General features: G+C 48.3%; 1 protein-coding gene across 1 annotated transcript in view; it reads left to right on the forward strand.

The window, feature by feature from the left end:
• RCOR1 (REST corepressor 1) overlaps positions 1-7,948 on the forward strand; it is a 131,854-nt gene extending 123,906 nt beyond the window's left edge. The window contains exons 11-12 of the mRNA XM_010353711.2: positions 825-1,054; positions 5,142-7,948. Coding sequence (XP_010352013.2) covers positions 825-1,054; positions 5,142-5,183 — 272 coding nt within the window. The 3' untranslated portion in view covers positions 5,184-7,948. The remainder of the gene's footprint in view (positions 1-824; positions 1,055-5,141) is intronic.
• The last annotated feature ends 13,425 nt before the right edge of the window (positions 7,949-21,373 follow it).

Here is a 21,373-nt window from a genome sequence, read left to right on the forward strand (position 1 = left end):
GGGACATTCTTCTAAAGAGTTTAGGAGGCCGGGTGTGGTGGCTCACACCTGTAATCCCAACACTTTGGAAGGTTGACGCATTTGCTTGAGCCCAGGAGCTCAAGGCTGCTTTGATCCATGATCACACCACTGCATTCCAGCCTGGACAACAGAGTGAGACCCCGACTTTAAAAAAAAATTTTTTTTAAATAAAAGGGAAACAAAAAGAGCTTAGGAGGATTGGTAGGTTTTAGGGAAAAGTTATGTCCCGCCCTACTCCCAGCTCCTATTTATGGAGAAATAGATTCTTGGACAGTTCCGTTCCAGTGGATATCATTTTAGCCAAATTACCATATCCCTTTCGGCTTTTTTCTTTTCCTTTCCCACTTCTCACAAGTTGTGAAAACTTAACCTGGAACCCTCAGTTTTCTAAAGGTGTGAGTATTTCATTTTACTAGTTACTCATCGAGCTCTGACTAGTCAAGAAGTACAAAACCCTAAAAGAAGCAGACAGAGTGTTCGGATTTTAAGGTTGGGGGCGCTCTGGACCTGCGATACCAAAAGATGAATGCAGAATGTCCCCAACCCTAGGGCAATTGCTGGGTGACTTCAACTGTTATGTGACATGTAATGGGAAGACAGATGTCAAAATGACAGGGTCGGTCATCTCCAGAATATATCTAGAATTGACTAGTACTTTTTCCTACTCCTATAATACATGAAATTAGTGCCTGCTGTTAAAAACCTGTATGTTTTCTTATCTGGATAAAGAGGTAAGTGTCACTTGTGGTTTTAAAAACATGTTTTTCTCTTGTATTTTAAAAAATGCTTTCTTACATCCTTAGCCATCAGAAAATACGGCCGAGATTTTCAGGCAATCTCAGATGTGATTGGGAACAAATCAGTGGTACAAGTGAAAAACTTTTTTGTAAATTATCGACGCCGCTTCAACATAGATGAAGTTTTACAAGAATGGGAGGCAGAACATGGTAAAGAAGAGACCAACGGGCCTAGTAACCAGAAGCCTGTGAAGTCCCCAGATAATTCCATTAAGATGCCTGAAGAGGAAGACGAGGTAAATCTGAAAGAAAACAGTCACTTCTCTGTCAGGTCCCTGCTTGATATTGCAGTTTCTAAAGTGATGGATTTTTCAGCTATAGAGATTTTTAGGTTTCAGCTGCAGTAGTAGCTTCACTATTACCTGTAAATAGCCATGTGTATGCATTGACTCCAGTTCTTGGTCCCTGTATATTATTCACATTTTAATTTCTGGGCAAATTCATAATTCCATCCTGGTTTCCTCCAGCTACAAAATACTCTGCATTATCAGTTTTTCCTTAAATACAGTAAAATCCTGAGTGACAAAGACAGGGGAGTGGGGGCATAAACAAAAAGTAAAAACGCAGTGAAAGCCGTTCTGAAGCACTAAGGTGGAAGTTCTGTGAGAAATGTCAGTGAAGCTCAGTCGTCTGAAATGTGTGGTCACATCATCATGAGGTTCGTGAACTTAGTGGGGAGTCTGCACAGCGAGCCAACGAGGAGCTCTTGAGACCTCTCCCTGCTGTCCAGATCTTTCAGCCTTTGATGCTCTTTGGAGCTGATTGGCTTAAATATTGATGGGGACAATTCTGTGGCTGGCTGGAACTTCTGTGATGGTGGCTAATTTCTGGAATGATAGCCCTGGTTTCATCTCTCACCTCCCTGCTTCCCGTGTCAGGGGCACCTGCCATTTCCCCATCTAGCCTGGCCTGCCTTGCTGTTATGTTTGTCCCTCTACTCCCAGAGCAGATGAGCCTGGGGCTGGGCATAAGAAAGAGTTACTTGCCAATCACTTCACATCTGAATTTATTCACAGGCATGGTAATTTAAGAATTAATTTAGCTTTCACATAAAAGCCTTTTTCAAACCATACTGGAATGATTTGAGATTACCTATTTTGTATTGTGTGTGCTACCGTTTTGCTCCGAGGGCCTGGCTCTAGAAACAGCCCAGAAGGCCCCTCCTGACCTGAGCATGGAAGTACCTTGTGAGGTATTGGCATCCCCTGCGAGTGTGGTGCCACCACTCCATGCAGGGCCTCTTTGCCGACTGGAAAAAGGACCTCAAGGCACAGCCCATCTGTAAGAACACCATTGAAACATATGAATTTTGTTAGAATTAGATTCTTTAGAGCCTTTTGCCAGAAAATCTTTGTAATAAGTGTACCAAATCTATAATATTGCCAAGGTCAGTACCCCTGAATCACCCCCATGAATAGCTCTGCCCAAAAAGAGCATGTGAGTAAAATGATGGTGTTTTTATCTTTCAACAGTGATGTTTTTTCTTTGTTCTTCTTTGTTTTTATTTTCAGTAATTTCTGTACCAGCACTAATTGCCCCTGTTAGCACTCAGTTTAGGAAGCACTGAAAGCTGGAGACTACTGGGGAAGAACCATTAGAATTTGCAGGAATGAAAGCTAGCTTCCTGTGTCTGTTTTCCGGCTTCAGTCCCAGGATGAGTGGAAGCAGAAACAGTCGGGAACTCTGGCTGTATTCCCTCTTCACATTTGATCAAAGCCAGTGCTGGCTGGGCTGGCATAACAAATCTCGTAGTAAATGTAGGACCAAGAGTCACTACCAACAGGATGTCAGTTGTTGTGCATATGCTTTTTTCTTCATTCTCTTATTTTTGGATCATTGGTTGACTGACTTAAGTGACTGAAGTATTTTTTTTTCTTAACCTTGTATTAGGCCAGAAGGTTCCTCCGTAATGATCCACTTACCGTGTGGATTGCACATCAAAGCACCGTCTTTCTTTTCACAGTCTAGTTATGGCTCCTCCGAGCAGCAGATCATAGTTTATTCTTGGTGGTTGATCTTCCATGTCTCTGTTTACCCAGCCTTCTCTGCAAAACAGAATGAAGAATGGTATTATCTAACTCGAGTTTAGTGCTGCGTAGTCCTTATATCCCTTTACAAACTTTTCACTCCACTAGTCATTTAAAATGTACCCCCTCATACCTTTCTTTTCTTTTTCTTTCTTTTTTTTTTTTTTTTTTTTTTGAGACAGAGTCTCCCTCTGTCACCCAGGCTGGAGTGCAGTGGCTCAAACTCAGCTCATGCAACCTCCATCTCCCAGGTTCAAGTGCTTCTCCTGCCTCAGCCCTCAGCCTCCCTAGTAGCTGGGATTATGGGTGTGCACCATCACGCCTGGCTAATTTTTGTATTTTTAGTAGAGATGGGGTTTCGCCATGTTGACCAGGCTGGTTTCAAACTCCTGATCTCAAGTGAGCTGCCAGCCTCTGCCTCCCAAAGTGCTGGGATTACACGCTTGAGCCACCATGCCTGGCCTATTTCTTGAGTTTCTTTCTTTTTCTGCTTCTTGTAGTACCAGCCCTGCCCTGCCACCACCTGGTTTTCTGTTCTCCATATGTTAGTTTGCAGAAGGAGATTAATCTAGTGACCAGCTGCTTCTCTGTGTCCAAGGGCCTAAGGGAACTTGTTAGAATGCTGGCTTACTTGTCTGTCTGGTGAGTCCACAGAACTTGGGATGTGTGTGATTTCACCTTTTTATTTGTCCTGTAGAGTCCAGCAGCTGAGAAAGATGTCTGCTGGTGTCCTGCCTGTCCCCTCTGCCTCAGGTTTTATGTATTATACAGAAGCCACAGGGAGAACATGATAATTCCTAGAATTTCTAGGAACAGAATGGTCTGTCAGTTATAGATTATTTCCTTTAGGGCTTAGAGGCGGGTAGGTAGCCCAAGTATTTTGAGCTTTGAAATTGGTAGTTATTTGATGTAGACAAGGGTGGGTTGGGGATGGTGTCACATCCAACCTTAAAGAAAGGGTACCATGGGATGGAAAGAGAAAGATGTCACTTAAAATTACAAAATGATTGAGTCTGTTACCAGTGAGGAGAAATCTCCTCATTTATCTAGGAACAGTTCTTGTAAATTGTGTAATGTTTAACTGAAGGAACAATCACTTTGAGATTTTGGACGCATAGCCCAGTTGTTTCTCTAGCAGTAAGATACCATGAGCATGGCAGAGAGCAGTAGGATGCTATGCAACCTTTAGGTTTGGGTCTGGGAGTCAGTTTTAAAAAATGGGAGAGGGAGTTAGGAAATGCCTCATAGCTTTTAAAGAAGATCCTGAGATGGCATGGGCTCCTGTGTCCCATCTGGAACCAGTGGCTGGGGGCTGAACGGGCTGGGCACCACAGCATGCCCTCACGCCAGTGAGAGGAGTTAGGGCTGCCACTGTGCTCGTATGTCCTTTTCAGGGTTTTTTGTTCATTTGTGTTTTTGGGACAGAGTCTTGCTCTGTTGCCCAGAGCAAGTGGAGTGTCATGGTACGATCTTAGCTCACTGCAGCCTCCAGCTCTCGAGCCCGTGATTCTCGTGCCTGGCTGGGACTACAGGTGTGCGCCACCACACCCGACCAATATTTCTTTTCAGTAGAGATCAAGGTTTTACCTTATTGGCAAGGCTGGTCTCCAATTCCTGGCCTCAAATGATCCACCTGCCTCAGCCTCCCAAAGTGCTAGGATTACAGGCATGAGCCACTGTGCCAGGCCGTTTTCAGGCACTTAAATTTAATCCTGGTGAAGTAGGTGTTATCACTATGTGTCTTCTGCACGTGAAGAAACTGAAGCTCAAAAAGACTGATAACTTGTTTGCACAAATCTGGAAAGTGGGAGGGCCAGGGTTTGAGCCCAAGATGTCTCGCTGGAGAGGCCACACACTTGCCCTGCCCTTAAGAACATGGTGGGCTGGTCGCAGTGACTCACACCTGTAATCCCAGCACTTTGGGAGGCCGAGGCAGGCAGATCATGAGGTCAGGAGTTCGAGACCAGTCTGCCCAACATGATGAAACCCTGTCTCTACTAAAAATACAAAAATTAGCTGGGCGTGGAGGCGGGTGCCTATAGTTCCAACTACTTGGGAGGCTGAGGCAGAAGAATTGCTTGACCTGGGAGGCAGAGGTTGCAGTGAGCCAAGATGGCACCACTGCACTCCAGCCTGGGAGACATAGACCTGTCTCAAAAAAAAAAAAAAAAAACTTCGGTATTTGCTCTGCAGGTTTGCTGGCTACCTTCTCTTTTTAGTACACTGGAAATAGCAGCTTGTGTTGTTGACCTAGTCTTTGATCCTTTTTTTTTTTTTTTCTTTCTCTTGGCCTCAGGCTCCTTCTGTTCTGGATGTCAGATATGCATCTGCCTCCTGAGAAACTCTGGTGGCTTTGAACACTTGGTGTGGACTACTGTGTTATCCGGGATATCAGGTATTACGAGACATCACCTAGCCATCTGCATCACATCTCTCTGGACAAGCAGCTATTACCAAAAAAGGCATATACTTCCAGTCCTGTGCTCCATCTGCCTTAATTCTTTGCTCGCTCCTCCATGTTGGCGCCACTTCCCAGAGAGCTCCACTGCATCCCACACTTTGCCCATGTGCTGGGGAAATCTCATGGCCTGCACATCTCGTGTGACTCTGGGAACCGCCTCCCCCGCCGGAGCCCCCGAGCCCCACCAATGGCAGCTCTTCCCAGTCAGCAGCTTCAGAGCAGGCAGTCTCCTTGGAAGGCCCGACTCTGTTCCTGCATGGCCTGCAATTTCTACTTTGTGCATAGAGTAATTTTCAGAGTAACCGCGACCCTGTTGGCCTTCTAGAAAGTTTGTCTTTTTCTTTTCTGAGACAACCACCTAAGTGATAATATGCTTTTTTGGAAATCAATATATATTGCCGGACTGCATCATAACCTTTATCATGCCAAGCATCCTGATGCAGCTCACATTTCCCTAAACATGGGTTATAGGTATGGTTTATAAATTGAGTTGGCTTAAACCTCTCCCTTCTCCCTTCCCAAGTGTCACAAAGCTCATTTACTGCAACTGTCATTGGACACTGTAGCTTAAAGGGAATGTGGACCTCAGTGCTTTCTGCCTTCAACTTTTCAGCATTGTGACCCCAGGGTGGGTGCCACCCCATCTTTTCCTGCCCCCTCCACCCCCACCCCCCACCTCCAAGAGGTTCGGCCCATATCACTGTACCTGGTGCTTGTACATTTGGAATTGGTGCCTTCTCCTTTTGGCAACCATGGTATCAATCCTTTTTCTCTTTTAGTGTCTTATTTCTTCTTTCAAGTTATTTGCTAGCCAAAGATGACATCACTGAGATTAGGAGACAGGGGAGAGCTTGCTGCAGATTCTGACAGTGCAGATTTTAAATGTCAGGATATTAGGATAGCTGGCGCTGGTTTATGAAAGCTGCACGTTGTCCCACGTTCTCTCAGTGTGCCTGGCCCTTTAAGTGGCACACTGTATGTCAGTTTGTGTCCTTCATGTGCCGATGTGATTACACAAACACCATCCACTCTCTTTTCATATCAGAGTACAGGACAGAGAAGTGATCAATGTGTTGGTCTAGTGAGACTGAGATGAAAAGAAATAACCTACAAAGTGGTCTGTAATGCCTTTTGGTTGGACTGGGAACAAGTAAAAATTTCTAATAAACATTTTGAGACTTCCAGAATCACTTTTGTTATCTTACCAGACCTTGGGCCTGCTGAGGGTTGAGGAGCAGACAGACTGCATTCTAACATACCCTGTTCCCACCCCACGGCCATTCAGACTGCACTAAATACGCTGAAGTTGCTTTTGTTGTTGTTGTTTGCATCGTTTGGATATTTTTTTTTCTGCTTTCAATACCAAAAAAATGCAGATGCTTTAAGGCATAAAACAGAATTCTTAAGAATTTAAAATATGCAATTAAAATTTGATATGTTTTGACTCCCAAGCACCTTGTTTTTTGTTGTTGTTGTTGTTGTTGTTGAAATTAGCTGATTATCTCTTTAGAAAGAGGGTCAGCTAGAAGCCTAGGTTTTTTGGAATTGCAAATTTTTTTTAGTATAGTCTGGAGAAAGGTCATTCAAAAGGGAAGTTCAATGGGACTTGCCCGCCCTTCATCATCTCGTTCCTGTGCCAGGTGTGTGTTGGTCATGTAAAAGCCTGGGAAGCTTTTACGTGAGGAGTCCCGGATTGCCGCTGCTGTGTGGAGACAGGGTTAGCAAAATGACACTAGTGATGAGGGAGGGGCTTCTTTTCACCATAAGCCTGCTGTGTACACCAAGGGCGGCGGGAGAAGCATGGGAAGGAGTCAGCCTAAGTTTGCACATTGCGTAAAGGGGACACTAAGGTATGAGCTGAAGCTTTAGGTTCTCCTTGCTTTCCTCAAGATCTCCTTCTTGCTCACAGAAGCAGTAGGCAGTTGCTGCAGTACGTTTCTCACCCTGCCAGTAGGTCTGTCTGTATCTCTCCTAAGGAAAATAGCCTGGGCCCTCCCGGCAGTGCTTGGAAGCTTGATGCTAATTCTTATATAGCGTGGCAAGCCGACCAGCAGTGCCAGGCCTTGATCTGTATTCTGCACTATCCCTTTACTGGGTTCCTGGCACTGAATGGCCGCCAGCCCTGAAGAATCACTTGTGATCACAGCAGCTGAACTGGGCTTTCTCCCAGAGAGGAAGGGGCGTGTCATTTTGACTTGACAGAGGGAAAAATGGGAGCTGTCCTTGACTGCCTTTGTTGTGCTTTCCCGCGTAAGATAGCACTGTGTTTTCAACTGTTTTCATTACACCGTCTTTGCAATGATGTAAATGTAAGAGATCACTCAGCTTTAAAAGCAAAGTGGTTTCATCTTATTTATATGAAGACTTTTTAACATATCAAGAATTAGGTGCATTGGCAGGTAGGGTTTGGGGTGTGATAACTGCTTCAGATGGAATGTTCACTTAAGCTTTGTCTTCTTAAAAATTATCAATGTGAATGTCATAATTATATATATTTTTGTGGAAAACTTTCTCGTAAGTATAAGTTATTGTGCAAAATATAGTATCATTGATGCAAATAATAGTTTAACGTTTAGTTTAGAAATCCTAAAAGATATAAATTGTATCGCATATGCATTAAAAGTCTGTTTTATTTAATTTTATGTAGATGTGTAAAGTGTTAGGTAAAATTTTTTTCACTTACCCATTTAAACACCTTGTTACTTGAATATTGTGTTGACTGGTCTGCAACAGTGATCCACTCTGTAATATAGCTCTTTTAACTGGGAAGGAACCACGCCCTAGTTGTGCTGATTACATTAGTGTTGGCACACAGTCGGGTGCTCGCGTAACACAAATGCCACGTTGTCTGGGTGTACAGTGTTTGTGGAGACGCCACTTCCTCAAAATGGTTTTTGATCGTTTTTAACCTATAAGACCTTTTGATGCTCACAAACCTCTATTCAACACACAAAATGAAAATGAAAAGGCAGCTGGGTTGTAAAAGTTTCCTGTGGTGGACTCATTAAGCAGTGGTTTTCTGTTCATCTAAAGTCTCCTCAGATACTACAGACCACTATTAAGTGTGCTCATTGTCACTTTAAATTTCAGCTATACCCTATTTTTGTCATTCTAAATATTAGACGTACTATTGGTATAATTGCACACCAAAAATAAGCCAAACAGTGCATTATGCTAACTGGATCCCTGCTTTTCTGTGAGCTAAGGAAAGATGGAGCCAGCTCCAACTAGGGCCTCTTTTTCTCTCTTGTCTATCCTGTTTCTAAACTGAACGATCCAGGATTCAAGCTTCTAGTGTCAAGTGAAACTTTCCTCAGATGAACTCCAGGTAGCTAGGTCACCTAAATCTAGTGGTCCTGTGTGATGCTCTTTCTGCCAGTCCCTGAATCTCTGCAGCTTCTCTTACCTGTAGTAAAGCACAATTGCAGTGACGTCGCATTCCGAAGAAGGAAGGTCAGCAGAGGCTATGCATGTTGTGTGATGATGAGTGTTTACAGCCACCTTCTCCTAAAACGAAATTTATACTGGGGTGGGTAGTATTCCATTATGTAGACTTATCAACTTTGCTAAGTGCTTTTTAGACAGCTTAAAAAATTTTCAAGATTTTAAAAGACGTATAAGGTTAAGTTTGCAAATATAATGGAAATGCTGTATATCTTTTGAAGTGATAAAATCCACGTTGAAATTTTAAAGAAATATGTTGTAATAATGCTGTTGTAAGTAATATTTTAATGTCTCTTTGCCTGTTTTCTATTTCAGCACATTCGTTGTGGTGAATGTTCATAGCATTATAACTGCTTAGCCATTGAATGATAACATTTGTTAGTGGAAATTGGAAAATTTATTTGTGAAATTCTGCAGAATTCATTTTTCTATTTCCAACATTTGCTGAGGTTAAATAAAAATTTTCAAGCCATTGATGTAATAAAATATGAAATGAAAGCATTTTCTGCACCCCACGCTCCATCAAAGCAGTAGCCTACCCTGTAACAAAGTGGGGTTCTTTCTTTCCTTTTGAGTGAGCCTTGGGGTTTCCAAATGTATAATTTCCTCCCAATCAGACCCTGTGGAAATACCACCAGGGATGCCTTTTGTTCTTAACCTTTTGCTCTACCTGAACTACATTTTTTTAAATATATGATACTTTTATAGTTGGGATCAAGTTGAAGCACATGAATTCATAAAGTTTGTGATAGTTGTGGGCTTAAATGCGAGGGTTCAGTAAGAGGCCTTTTCCCCCCCGTGGATGGATTTTCTTTTTTCAGCTTGACCAGGCTTTTGGCCTGATCCCTGGAGGCGGGATGGTGGCAGTGCAGAGGCAAGATCACTGCCTCTGTGGCCTCTGTTCAGCCAAGAGTGCATGCGCACCAGCGCCGGTAGTTTCCTGAGGAGCATGAGGAAGCTGGCGGTGGCTGTGGTCTCGTGGTCTTCCCTTTATTAGCTGGGTTGTAGGGTTTGGTTAGGTAACTACTGTAGATTTAGGCTAGAAGTCCAGTGCACTATCCATTGTGCCACTGAGCCTGCTCACTAGGTAACTTCTATAGAAATCCAATTTCTAGGTCCAGGCAGGTGGCGCTCCTGTGTGTGACTGCACAGTGTAGGAGGGTTGTAGAAGGGTGACCGGGTCCAGCCTTCCCAGCGCTGACAGTCTAGTGGAGGACACTGCACATATCCTTCAGGTGACAGCAGTCAGCACGACAGCGAGTAGAGCCGCAGCTGCAGGCAGGTCTGGGAGGGAGGTCGCAGCCGCCTTGCATCTAATTTAGAGAGTACCTGTCCTGGAGCTGAGCCTGTGGAAAGGGGAGAGTCTCCTTGGGTGAGGGTGGCACCTAGGGGCGGAGGCCAAGAGTGTTGAGACCTCTGCTGTGATTTGTGAAGGTGGCTTGTGGTCTAGAACAAGAGGAAATGAATGCCAAGGACAGAGAGGAGGAAGGTTGAGGCCAAGGTGGCCCCTGCCAAGATGCTGCTCGACATCTGCCAGGATGGGCACTGAAGGTGGAGCCATTTGGACTTGGCCGTTATTGACTTAAAAGAACCCCGGGTGATGGCTGAGGCTGGGAAGAGGGAGCTATGAAGGGTTGAGGGAGAGGCCCTCTCAAAGACTGGTCTAACCTGAGCGCATGCAAGAGCACAGGATAGGAAGGGATAGCAGGCAGGCTGTGAGTCCCGAATCAGGGACGCATGGAGGCCCTGGCTTCAGTCCCCCTTTCTCGGACTGGGGGGGGAAAAACACCTGTATGCAGGTGTAGATGAGGGGCCCCTGTGCCTCACTTCCCATGATCTTGGCCCTCCCCACAGCCCCAGCTTCAGACAGATGTGACTGAAGCACCCTGAGGTCGGCGACCTAGGGGAGCTCAGGAATAGCAGCCTGGAAGTAGCAGGGAGTTCCATCCCAGGGTCAGCTCTGGGTAATCTGGGTAAGGCAGCCCCCTGCAGAGACCAGCTCAGACATGGTCTAGGACTGATTCTCCTTCCCTGCCTCACTTTTTCTGTCCCCGTACTTCTGTTGCCTGGGATTGCTTTCAAAAGCAAACCATTGATCCACAAAGCCTCATCTCAGGCTTGCTTTTGGGTGGAATCTAGGCCAAGACAGCACCAAAGTGAGAATCCCAAGGCTGGGAGAGACCTGGTGAGATCCCTGCTGGGCCTGTCCCAGCCTTTCAGCTTATGGGAGGGAGAGATCTTGAGAGCACTTGGTGCTCTAGACACTGCTAGAAAGGCCACGGTGGCGCCCACGCCAAACAGGGAGCAGCTGCACTGCTTGGAGGCAGGTGCCGGCTCTCAGCAGTCCCTTTCCTGCAGCCCCCAAGCAGCATGCTTCCCACACTGCAAGGACCGTGCTTCCCACACTGCAAGCACCGTGCTTCCCACACTGCAAGGACCGTGCTTCCCACACTGCAAGCACCGTGCTTCCCACACTGCAAGCACCGTGCTTCCCACACTGCAAGCACCGTGCTTCCCACACTGCAAGCACCGTGCTTCCCACACTGCAAGCACTTGCTAGGCACTGACTCTTGGAGCTGACGGGTGTGTGAGGCTCCTGGCAAATTGCTTGCCTTTTCAACAGATGGGAGGCTGTGCTTGGGGCAACATTTGGGCCCAGACTAGCTCATGAATGACCCTGACTTATTCTTTGTTTTGGGGTCTTTTTTCTTTCTTTCTTTTTTTTTTTTTTTTTTAATGAGATTGAATCTTGCTCTGTTGCTCAGGCTGGAGTGCAGTGGTGTGATCTCTGCTCTGCAGCCTCCACCTTCCAGGTTCAAGCGATTCTCCTGTCTCAGCCTCCTAAGTAGCTGGGATTACAGGTGTGCCGCCACCATGCCTAGCTAATTTTTGTATTTTTAGTAGAGATGGGGTTTCACAGTGTTGGCCAGGCTGGTCTCGAACTCCTGACCTCAGGTGATCCACCCGCCTTGGCCTCCCAAAGTGTTGGGATTACAGGTGTGAGCCACTGCGCCCGGCCAATTCTTTGGTTCTGGGCTGAATGGAACCCGCTCCCCAAGTGCACTTTCCTGTTGTCCCAGAAGCAGGAGCACAGTCACAGGCCTTGAAGCATCCGCTTGCCTGCCACCTCTGCCAGCTCACCCTCCCTTTGCCATTTCCCCACTGCCTGGGTGCTCCGTCAGCACCTGCGGACTCCACAGCACTCACACCTAAAGCCCTGTTCCCAGAGCTCAGCTGCCACTGGACCACTCCGCTCCTTTGTCCATCAGTGCCTCCAAATTACACAAAGTCTGAGACTAAGACCCTTTTCCCCTGCACCTGTTTTTGTAACCTCTTTGGTGTGTGGCACTGCTGTGTATCTGGTTGCCAAGCTAGAAGCACTTTGATCCATTGCTACTGCCAGGGACAGCACAAGTCCTCCCTCCTACCTGAGGGGGTGCCGCAGCCTCCTAACCTACCCCTAATCCCCACCATTCCTCTTGCCTTTTCTCTCCTGCTCCCCACCTAATCTCCTGTGGAAAGCGGAAAGCATTGCATCTGTCTCCCAAAAAATACACAGCCCTTCATTCCGCCCTAAGGCCCTGTAACCTGACTTCGGGGCGGCCTGCCCGGGCAGCCTGCCCCGGGCCCAGTCATACATCCTATCCATCTCTGGTCCTGACGAACCCCTTCCCCCACCTTCTGCAGGGGGACTGATTCTCGCGGCTTCTACAACTTAAGCCTCATTCTGTGCTAATCTCTGTGCTAAGTGTAATGAAGTGATTTTAAATTCTTATTTTAAAAATAGGTAACTAATGTTCCTGGTATGAAAGGCCTCCGTGAAACGTGAGTTTCTCATCCCTGTCCTCTAACCACCCAGTTCTCTCCATAGGCAGCCATTGCTGCCTGTTCCTTGCGTATCCCTCAAGGGATGATCACACATTGCAGGCATGCATGTGTGCAGACATACAGATGGCACACTGTACACTAGCTTCGCCCACCTGACACACTGAGAGTCTTCTCAGCCTTCGTGCATTAGCACATGTGTCTAAAGTCAGTTTGGGCCGGACGCGATGGTTCACGCCTGTAATCCCAACATTTTGGGAGGCCAAGGCAGGTGGATTACCTGAGGGCAGGAGTCTGAGACCAGCCTGGCCAACATGGTGAAACCCCGTCTCTACTAAAAACACACACACACACAAATCGCTGGGTGTGGTCACAGTGCGCGCCTGTAATCCCAGCCACTTGAGAGGCTGAGGCAGGAGAATCACTTGAACCCAGGAGGTGGAGGTTGCAGTGAGCCGAAATTGCGCCACTGCACTGCAGCGTCGGCGACAGAGTGAGACTGTGCCTCAAAAAATAAAAATAAAAAATAAAACTGCTTCGTTCCTTTGTATTGGCTTCATGGTATTCCATTTATGGTGGCAATTATTTATGGAAACAATGGTCAATTGACAGGCACTGAAGTATCCTTTGTAAAACAGCAGAATGGAAATCACATGTCACTTCACCTATGTGCCAGTGTAGTTGCAGGATAAATAGAATCTCTGGATGAAAAAATCTGGTTCATTTTTCCTTTTGATATGTACTGCTCACTGGCCTTCCAGAGCATTGTATCAGTTTCTCCTTCCGTCTGCGTGAACAAGGCCACTTGTTGCCCCACGCCCTTCCTAACGCTGTGATCATTGCACATTTTGATCTGAGGTGTTTGATAAGCTGTTGGGCTCACTAGATTGAGTTCCTTGAGGTCAGCACTGTTGTGCTCATCTAGTTCCCCACAGCTGGGAATAATAGGCACACAGATGTGTAGTCATGAAGTAGAGAAATCGGGTGCATTGCAGAGGAAAATTAAACACCTGCTGGCCCCATGCTTAGGGATCAAAGGCCCCGCTATGGCTTGTGAGTGACTCCCAGAGAGTGGGGTTCCCAGCTGCCAATTCCTGCATGTCCAGAGAGGAATTAGCTGAGGCTTGGGGTTTTCTGGGCCCTTGTCTTGTTTATTGAGCTATCTGCTACTTAGATATTTATTGCCAAAGGACTAGGGGGAGAAACATTCAAATCTGAAGGCCTGGTGATTATAGATTTTTGTTTGTTTGTTTTGAGATAGGGTCTTGCTCTGTCGACCAGGCTGGAGTGCAGTGGCATAATCTTGGCTCACTGCAACCCGCACCTCTCAGGTTCAAGTGATTCTCATGCCTCAGCCTCCCGAGTAGCTGGGATTACAGGCACGTGCCACCACACCTGGCTAATTTTGTATTTTTAGTAGAGACGGGGTTTCACCATGTTGCCCAACCTGGTCTTGAACTCCTGACCTCAAGTGATCTGCCCACCTCAGCCTTCCAAAGTGTTGGGATTACAGGCATGAGCCACTGCACCTGGCTATAGAGTTTAAATGAGGTTGAATTTCAAATTCTAGGTCCTCCATCTCCCTGCATTCTTTGGTGCCCTTCTTACCGTCCACCCTCGTTAATGGGGAGTTGGCTGACTGATACATGGGAGGAAATTGACCGAGTTCTGGCCTGGACAAGCTGAAGACACCTTCCTGCCAAGATGGGGCAGGGAGTGCTTCTCACAACAACACTAGAAGCAGGAAGGGATGGTCCCGCCTGCGCAGTCATGCGGAAGGTGTCCGGGAGGAAGGGACAGTTGAATAAGGACAGCAGCTCACCCGAGCAAGGGTGAGTGGCAGCACAGGAGCTGGCCCCTTGCAGTCAAGTCGGCTGTTTCTTTGTTGTCAATGGAGGGTATTAGAATTTTAATGTGGTTCAGGCCGGGTGCGGTGGCTCACACCTGTAATCCCAGCACTTTGGGAGGCCAGGGAGGACAGATCACAAGGTCAGGAGATCCAGACCATCCTGGCTAACACGGTAAAACCCCGTCTCTACTAAAAATACAAAAAATTAGCTGGCGCGGTGGCGGGCGCCTGTGGTCCCAGCTACTCGGGAGGCTGAGGCAAGAGAATGGCGTGAACCGGGGAGGCGGAGCTTGCAGTGAGCCAAGATTGCACCACTGCAGTCCAGCCTGGGCGACAGAGCGAAACTCTTGTCTCAAAAAAAAAAAAAAAAAAGAAAGAAATTTTGTATGGTTCTCTGGTGATTTGTGCATCAGCCTGGTGCCCTGCTTATGGCAGGTACCTAGTGAGTTTTTGTGGCTGCAGGAAAGACTTGGCCGAATTCCACCGCAGGCACCGGAGATTGAGGCAGGGATGCTTTGAGGGCCCGCAGCACTTCCTGCCCCCAGGACTTCCTCCCCAGGCCGTCCCTGTTGGCCAGTTTGGGAGAGATTTGGCCAAGGAACAGATGACAGGATGCAGGCTGAGCTTTCTGACTTGTGCTAACAACTTCAGTTTACTTTTGAAATTCCTTTTCCTCAGCTCTGGGCAGACTGGACATTTCTGTTGTCCAAGAGCAGCCCGTGTCCCCTAACCACTGTTTGCCAGCACTCAGCCCCAAGGAGAGGCCTCCTGTCCCTCCTGCCGAGACTTTGCATAACAATTATTTGGAGTATGGCTCATGGCACTTCATTGAATAAATTTAGCAACAAGTGGGTCTTATACTGGCAGGGCGCGATAGTACTCTCAGCTACTCTGGAGTCTCAGGTAGGAGGATTGCTTGAGTCCAGGAGGTGAAGGCTGCAGTGAGCTATGATCATACCACTGCTCTCCAGCCTGGGCAACACAGTGAGACCCTGTCTCAAAAAATAAATATATAGGCCCTGGGCATGGTGGCTCACCCTTATAATCCAAGCATTTGAGAGGCTGAGGTGGGTGGTTCACTTGAGGCCAGGAGTTTGAGACCAGCCTGGTCAGCATAGTGAAACCCTGTCTCTACTAAAAATACAAAAATTAGCCGGGCTTGGTGGCAGGTGCCTGTAATCCCAGCTACTTGGGAGGCTGAGGCACAAAAAATGCTTGAACCTAAAAGGCAGAAGTTGCACTCCAGCCTGGGCGACAGAGCAGGACCCTGTCTCAAAAAACTAAATATTTAGTATATAAATAAAGTGTGTCTTTTGCTATATAGCAAATCATTTGTATGTTTTTTAGTAATAATTACTTGATTTATTGGTGATTGCTTTGCCCTTAAGGACCAAACATGCATTACATTATTTAATCTTTATGACAGCCTCACAAGTAGGGACTGTCATTATCTCTGTTCTACAGAAGAGGAAGCCAAGACAGAGAAACATGTCTTGCCCACATCATGCAACTGGCAAGTGCCAGAGGTGGGCCAGAAGCACCTGAAACTGCACCTCCCCTTACAGCCTCTGTCACTCTCTCGGATGCTGACTCAAGTCCTCGCTCCACTCTGAAATCTTTTTTGATCTCGTTCATGCCCTTAACTTCTCTAGGCCTGTCTCCTGACATACAGAGCAAGGATAATGGGCATTTCTTTTTTCTTTTTATTATTTCTGCCTCTAGAGATAGCATTTTATTTTATTTTATTTATTTATTTATTTATTTATTTATTTATTTTTAGTTTTTTGAGACAGTCTCACTCTGTCGCCCAGGCTGGAGCATCTCAGCTCACTGCAACCTCCACCTCCTGTGTTCAAGTGATTCTCCTGCCTCAGCCTCCCAAGTAGCTGAGATTACAGGCACTTGCTACCACGCCTGGGTAATTTTTTTGTATTTTTAGTAGAGATATGGTTTCACCATGTGGGCCAGGCAGGTCTGGAACTCCTGACCTCAGGTGATCCGCCTATCTCGGCCTCCGAAAGTGCTGGCATTACCAGCATGAGCTACTGTGCCTGCCTGATAATGAACATTTTAAAGGCTAGTGAGCTTAAACCAAGCAGTGTGCACAAAGGCTTCAGTCTGCCCCAGTTGCCTGGCATGGAATAGAAGCTGGATAAACGGTCAATCCACTCATTCTGAAGACAGGTCTTTGAGGTGTGTTGCTAGCACCTCCGTGGGGAGGGTAAGACCTGAGCTTTCCACAGCTCACTGGCCTTCAAGAAAAACCCTTGCTTTCTCTTCTAAAACTTGCACCTCCCATCTCACCCCCGAGACAGTGAGTGAGCCACAGGTGTCTTTAGTGGCATACCCTTTTTTTAGTTTGAGACGGAGTTTCTCCCTGTCGCCCAGGCTGGAGTGCAGTGGCGCGATCTTGGCTCATTGCAAGCTCAGCCTCCCAAGTAGCTGGGACCACAGACGCCCGCCACCACACCTGGCTAATTTTTTGTCTTTTTAGTAGAGATGGGGTTTCACCGTGTTAGCCAGGATGGAAGTGGCATACTCTTAGCCCATACTGCACTGTTAGTGTGTGTATTCATATATTTTATTTATTTATTTATTTATTTATTTATTTATTTATTTGGAGACAGAATCTCACTCTGTCGCCAGGCTGGAGTGCAGTGGCGCGATCTCAGCTCACTGCTCCCTCCGCCTCCGGAGTTCAAGCGATTCTCCTGCCTCAGCCTCCCGAGTGAGTAGCTGGGATTACAGGCACGGGCTACCACGCCCAACTACTTTTTGTATTTTTAGTAGAGACAGCGTTTCACCATGTTGGCCAGGATGGTCTTGATATCTTGACCTCACGATCCGCCTGCCTCGGCCTCCCAAAGTGTTGGAATTACAGGCGTGAGCCACCACGCCCTGCCTGTGTGTATTCATTTATAACTTACAGGCACTGTTCATAACCGGTTTGTTCAACATCAATCACACTAACGCACCGTTTTCTTCCTGCACCCACAAGTCTAGGCCCAGGCCATTGCTATCCTGAGGCTGGGACTGCTCTGTGCTGTCAGGCTCCCACTTCTCAGAAGAGGGAACTGAGGTCAGAGAGTCAATCAAGTGAGTTGCCCAGGGTCACTCAGCTCCTACACGGAGGAGGGAGCCAGGTGGGCTGACTTTGAGACAGAACTCCTCCACCGAGCTTGGCTGCCAAGGGCCGCTGGTAAGTGGAGGGGAGGTGGACCCCTTCACCTGGGCTACAGCCCATAGCTGAGCCTGTCCTGAACTTCCCCACGGCCAGCTACAGCGAGTACAGCCCCTTGGGTCTTGGGTCACAGACCCTGAGGACCACTGCAGGGATGACCTCTCAATGGGACTGGCTGTGGGGTGTCCCACAGGGGAACATCCTTTACAAACCTAGATTTCCTCTCATCGCTGGGGTACAGGAGGTGTGCTTCAGCTTTCCTGCTTCTAGCAGAGCACCTTTCCCAAATCCTGGGTGACCCAAACTGACAGCCAGCCCTCTGCAGCTGTGCCCTGCTCACTACCCCTCCGTTTCCTCCACCTTTCCACTCACAGCCCCAGGCTGTCCGAAATGGACCTCTTGGCACTTCCCCACCTTGAGCTTTTTCAGGCCCTTGTTGACACGCTGCCTAGCCATTGAGATTGACCCCACCAGCCTCTTCCTTCCTGGAGTGTGAGTCCAGGCTCCTCTGCAGCCCTGGGCCACTGAGTCAAAGACCTCATGGGTGCCCACGGAGTATTGGCCATCAGTGCCATGAGGCCAGGGCCTGCAGCACCGAGTTGAAGACCTTGTGGGGCCCACGGAGTGGTGCCCATCAACACCGCGAGGCCAGGGCCTGCAGCAGTTCTGTGTGCCACTGCACAGCCTCCACGGCAGGATTCTGCCCTTGCCTGGCCCTGATTGCAGGGTGGCTCTAATGACCGCTTCACCCTGATCACCTTTCTCAGAAAGACTGACAGTCCTGGTCCCCAGGACTCTGAGTGTCCTTGCCTTGTGTCGTCCCTTACCCACCAACTCTGGGCTGAGTCATAGACTTGTTTTGATCAATGGAACCTTCACAGGCTTGACATGAGCTTTAGGGCCTGCCTGCTCTTGTTTCTGAAAACTCTGTTACCCTGTAAAGAAGCTTGGGACAGCCTGCTGGAGACAGGTAGTCAGGCCGACAGCCACCAGAAACCACCAAACCTCTATGTGAAGCCATCTAAAGCCAGGAGGCCCTGGTTGAGCACCCAGGATACCTCACGAGTGACTCAGACAAGACTAGCACAAGAACCGTCCAGCCAAGCCCAGTTCCAATTGCTCACCCACAAGATGTGAGCAAGTGAAATGGCCTGTGTTTTCAGCCACCAAGTTCTAGAGTAATTTGCCACAGCAACAGATAACAGATGGTTGGAGAGGAGTGGGACTCAGGGAATTTGTGGCAAATTTCAGGCTGTAGAAAGGGCTGGGCACCCAGGCTTCAGAGTCCTTGGGTGTGTGCAGGCACAGCCCTCAGCAGCAGGCCACACAGAGGCCTTCGTGGAGGATGCTAGAGCCTGCCTGGTGAGCACATGGGTGTGAGCTCCTACCCTGGAGGCTGGGATGCCACCTCCTCTGGCTCTCTGGGGCTGAAGGTACAGGGCCCCCGGTGCAACACCTTCCTGCAGAGAACCTGGCAGCTCCTTGGAACCTCACCTCTGAGATCCTGAGCCAGTCCTCAGGACCCCTGCACGGAGTGGATTGGACACATTTAGTGAGGGGTGACGTGGCTGCCAGGCCTTTCTTGGCAGCTGTCCTCTCCACGGCCCTCCAGGCTGCTAAGCCTTGGGCCTCTTGGTTGAATGCCTTGTTCATGAAGGAGATTCAGAAATGAAATGTGTTCCCCGCTCCTCACCCCTCATTCCTCTGGCCACATTCTTCTGACCTTCCTGCCCCAGCCTACACTGAGCTGCAGCACCTTCCAGCTCTGTGAAGCTGAATCTTGCCTGGCTAGGAATCAGGGGCTTGGATTCTGTCCCTAAATCACTGTGCCATGAGGCAAGCCCCTCCAGTCCCTGGTGTTCTGTTTCTCCATTTGTGTGGGGCCGGCAGGAGCGGGGTATGTGCCCTGTCCCTTTGGAGGCCCTGGTGAGGAGGTGGCCAATCAGCTGCCTCCCCAACTAAGTGGCAGGTAGATCCACAGCTGCCTCCCACATCAGTTGAACTGCGATGGGGGATACCTGTCTCCAGCAGGCTGTCCCAAGCTTCTTTACAGGGTAACAGAGTTTTCAGAAACAAGAGCAGACAGGCCCTAAGGCTGGGGGAGGTTCCCAGCCTTTCTGGGAGTAGCCAGTAGGGCCCGTATCCCTGCAGGCCTGTCCCAGCCAAGCGCCCAGCGCTGCATGTTCTGCAGAGCCCTTAGGCCTTCCTGGGACCCAGCGGGGTGGAGTGGGGATGCCTTGGGGGCAGCCAGCCTGAGGCAGGTTCCCACCCCTGCTCTGCAGTGTGAGTCCTTCCAGTCACTGAGCCCCTTCTTGGTAAAAGGAAACCATGCCTTTGAGGCATTTGTCAGCAAGCATTTCTTGAGCCCCTGCGGTGTAGCTTTGGGAAGGTGATGAGCAAGACAGACAAGATCCTGGCCCTGAAGGACCCTGAATTCCAGTCAGGAGACGGAGAAATGGAAACATCCACGCAGGGAAGGTAGCTGCAGATTTCCTATGACTGGATTAGTTGCCTGAACTATGCCACCATTCAAGCCTGGGGTGCTGGGATGGGCCAGGAGGTAACCCCAGGCCTTACCCCACCCTAGCCCAGAGAATCCCTCTCTGGGTAGAGTCCAGGAAGGCTTTGCTGGCGATTGATCTGACTTCCAGAGATGCCAAGCCCAGCCTGCTAGGGGTCATGATCCATCCATGAGCCAAGTTTTAGCACTCAGTGGTGGTCCGAGGCTTTCAACAGTGAGAAGGTAGGCCCTGGATGTGCCACGCGAAGGCAGAGGCTGGCAGGTCCCAGGCTGGGGCACCGTGACCTGCACCTTTCCATCTTCCCACCCCAAAGCCGGATCGTGGTCTCTGCCATATCCCACGGAAAGGAACCAGGTTCTTTGGAGAACTGACTGGATTTGGCTGTGGGAGGAAGGAAGTATACAAGGGGAGCCTGGGAATCTGGTGCCAGAGACCAAAGAAGGACCCAAAATAATGGGGTCACGTCCGAAGGACTTGGGAGCCAAACTAAAGGGCCTCCTACTGGCCTAACATGCCATTAAAAAAAAGGACATTGATCCAAATAGCAAAGATAAGAATATAAAAATTTGTAATGATAGTTTTTTTTAATGTTTTTTTTCTTTTGAGATGGAATCTCACTCTGTCGCCAGGCTGGAGTACAGTGGTGTGATCTCAGCTCACTGCAACCTCCGCCTTCCGGGTTCAAGCGATTCTCCTGCCTCAGCCTCCGAGTAGCTGGGACTACAGGCGCCCACCACCTCGCCCGGCTAGTGTTTTTTTGTATTTTTAGTAGAGATGGAGTTTCACCATGTTGGCCAGGATCTCAATCTCTTGACCTCGTGATCCACCCACCTTGGCCTCCCAAAGTGCTGAGATTACAGGCGTGAACCACCCACACCAGGACTAAAAAAGTTTTATTTGAGACAGGGTCTCACTCTGTTGCCCAGGCTGGAGTGCAGTGGTGCGATCATGGTTCACTACAGCCTAGACCTCCCGGCTTAAGTGATCCTCCCACTTCAGTTCCCCTGCTAACCCCACTGTGAGTAACTGGAAGTACAGGCGCATGCCACCATGAGTGGCTAATTTTTATTTTTTTTGTGTGTGAGATAGGGTCTTCCTCTGTTGCCCAGGTTGGAGTGCAGCAGTGTAATCACAGCTCACTGCAGCCTCAACCTCTTGGGCTCAAGCAGTCCTCCCACCTCAGCCTCCCAAGTAGCTGAGACTTACAGGCACAAATCACACCTGGCTAATTTTTTTTTCTTTTAAT

The sequence above is a fragment of the Rhinopithecus roxellana genome, chromosome 5 (genome assembly GCF_007565055.1).
Source record: "Rhinopithecus roxellana isolate Shanxi Qingling chromosome 5, ASM756505v1, whole genome shotgun sequence".
Lineage (NCBI taxonomy): Eukaryota > Metazoa > Chordata > Mammalia > Primates > Cercopithecidae > Rhinopithecus > Rhinopithecus roxellana.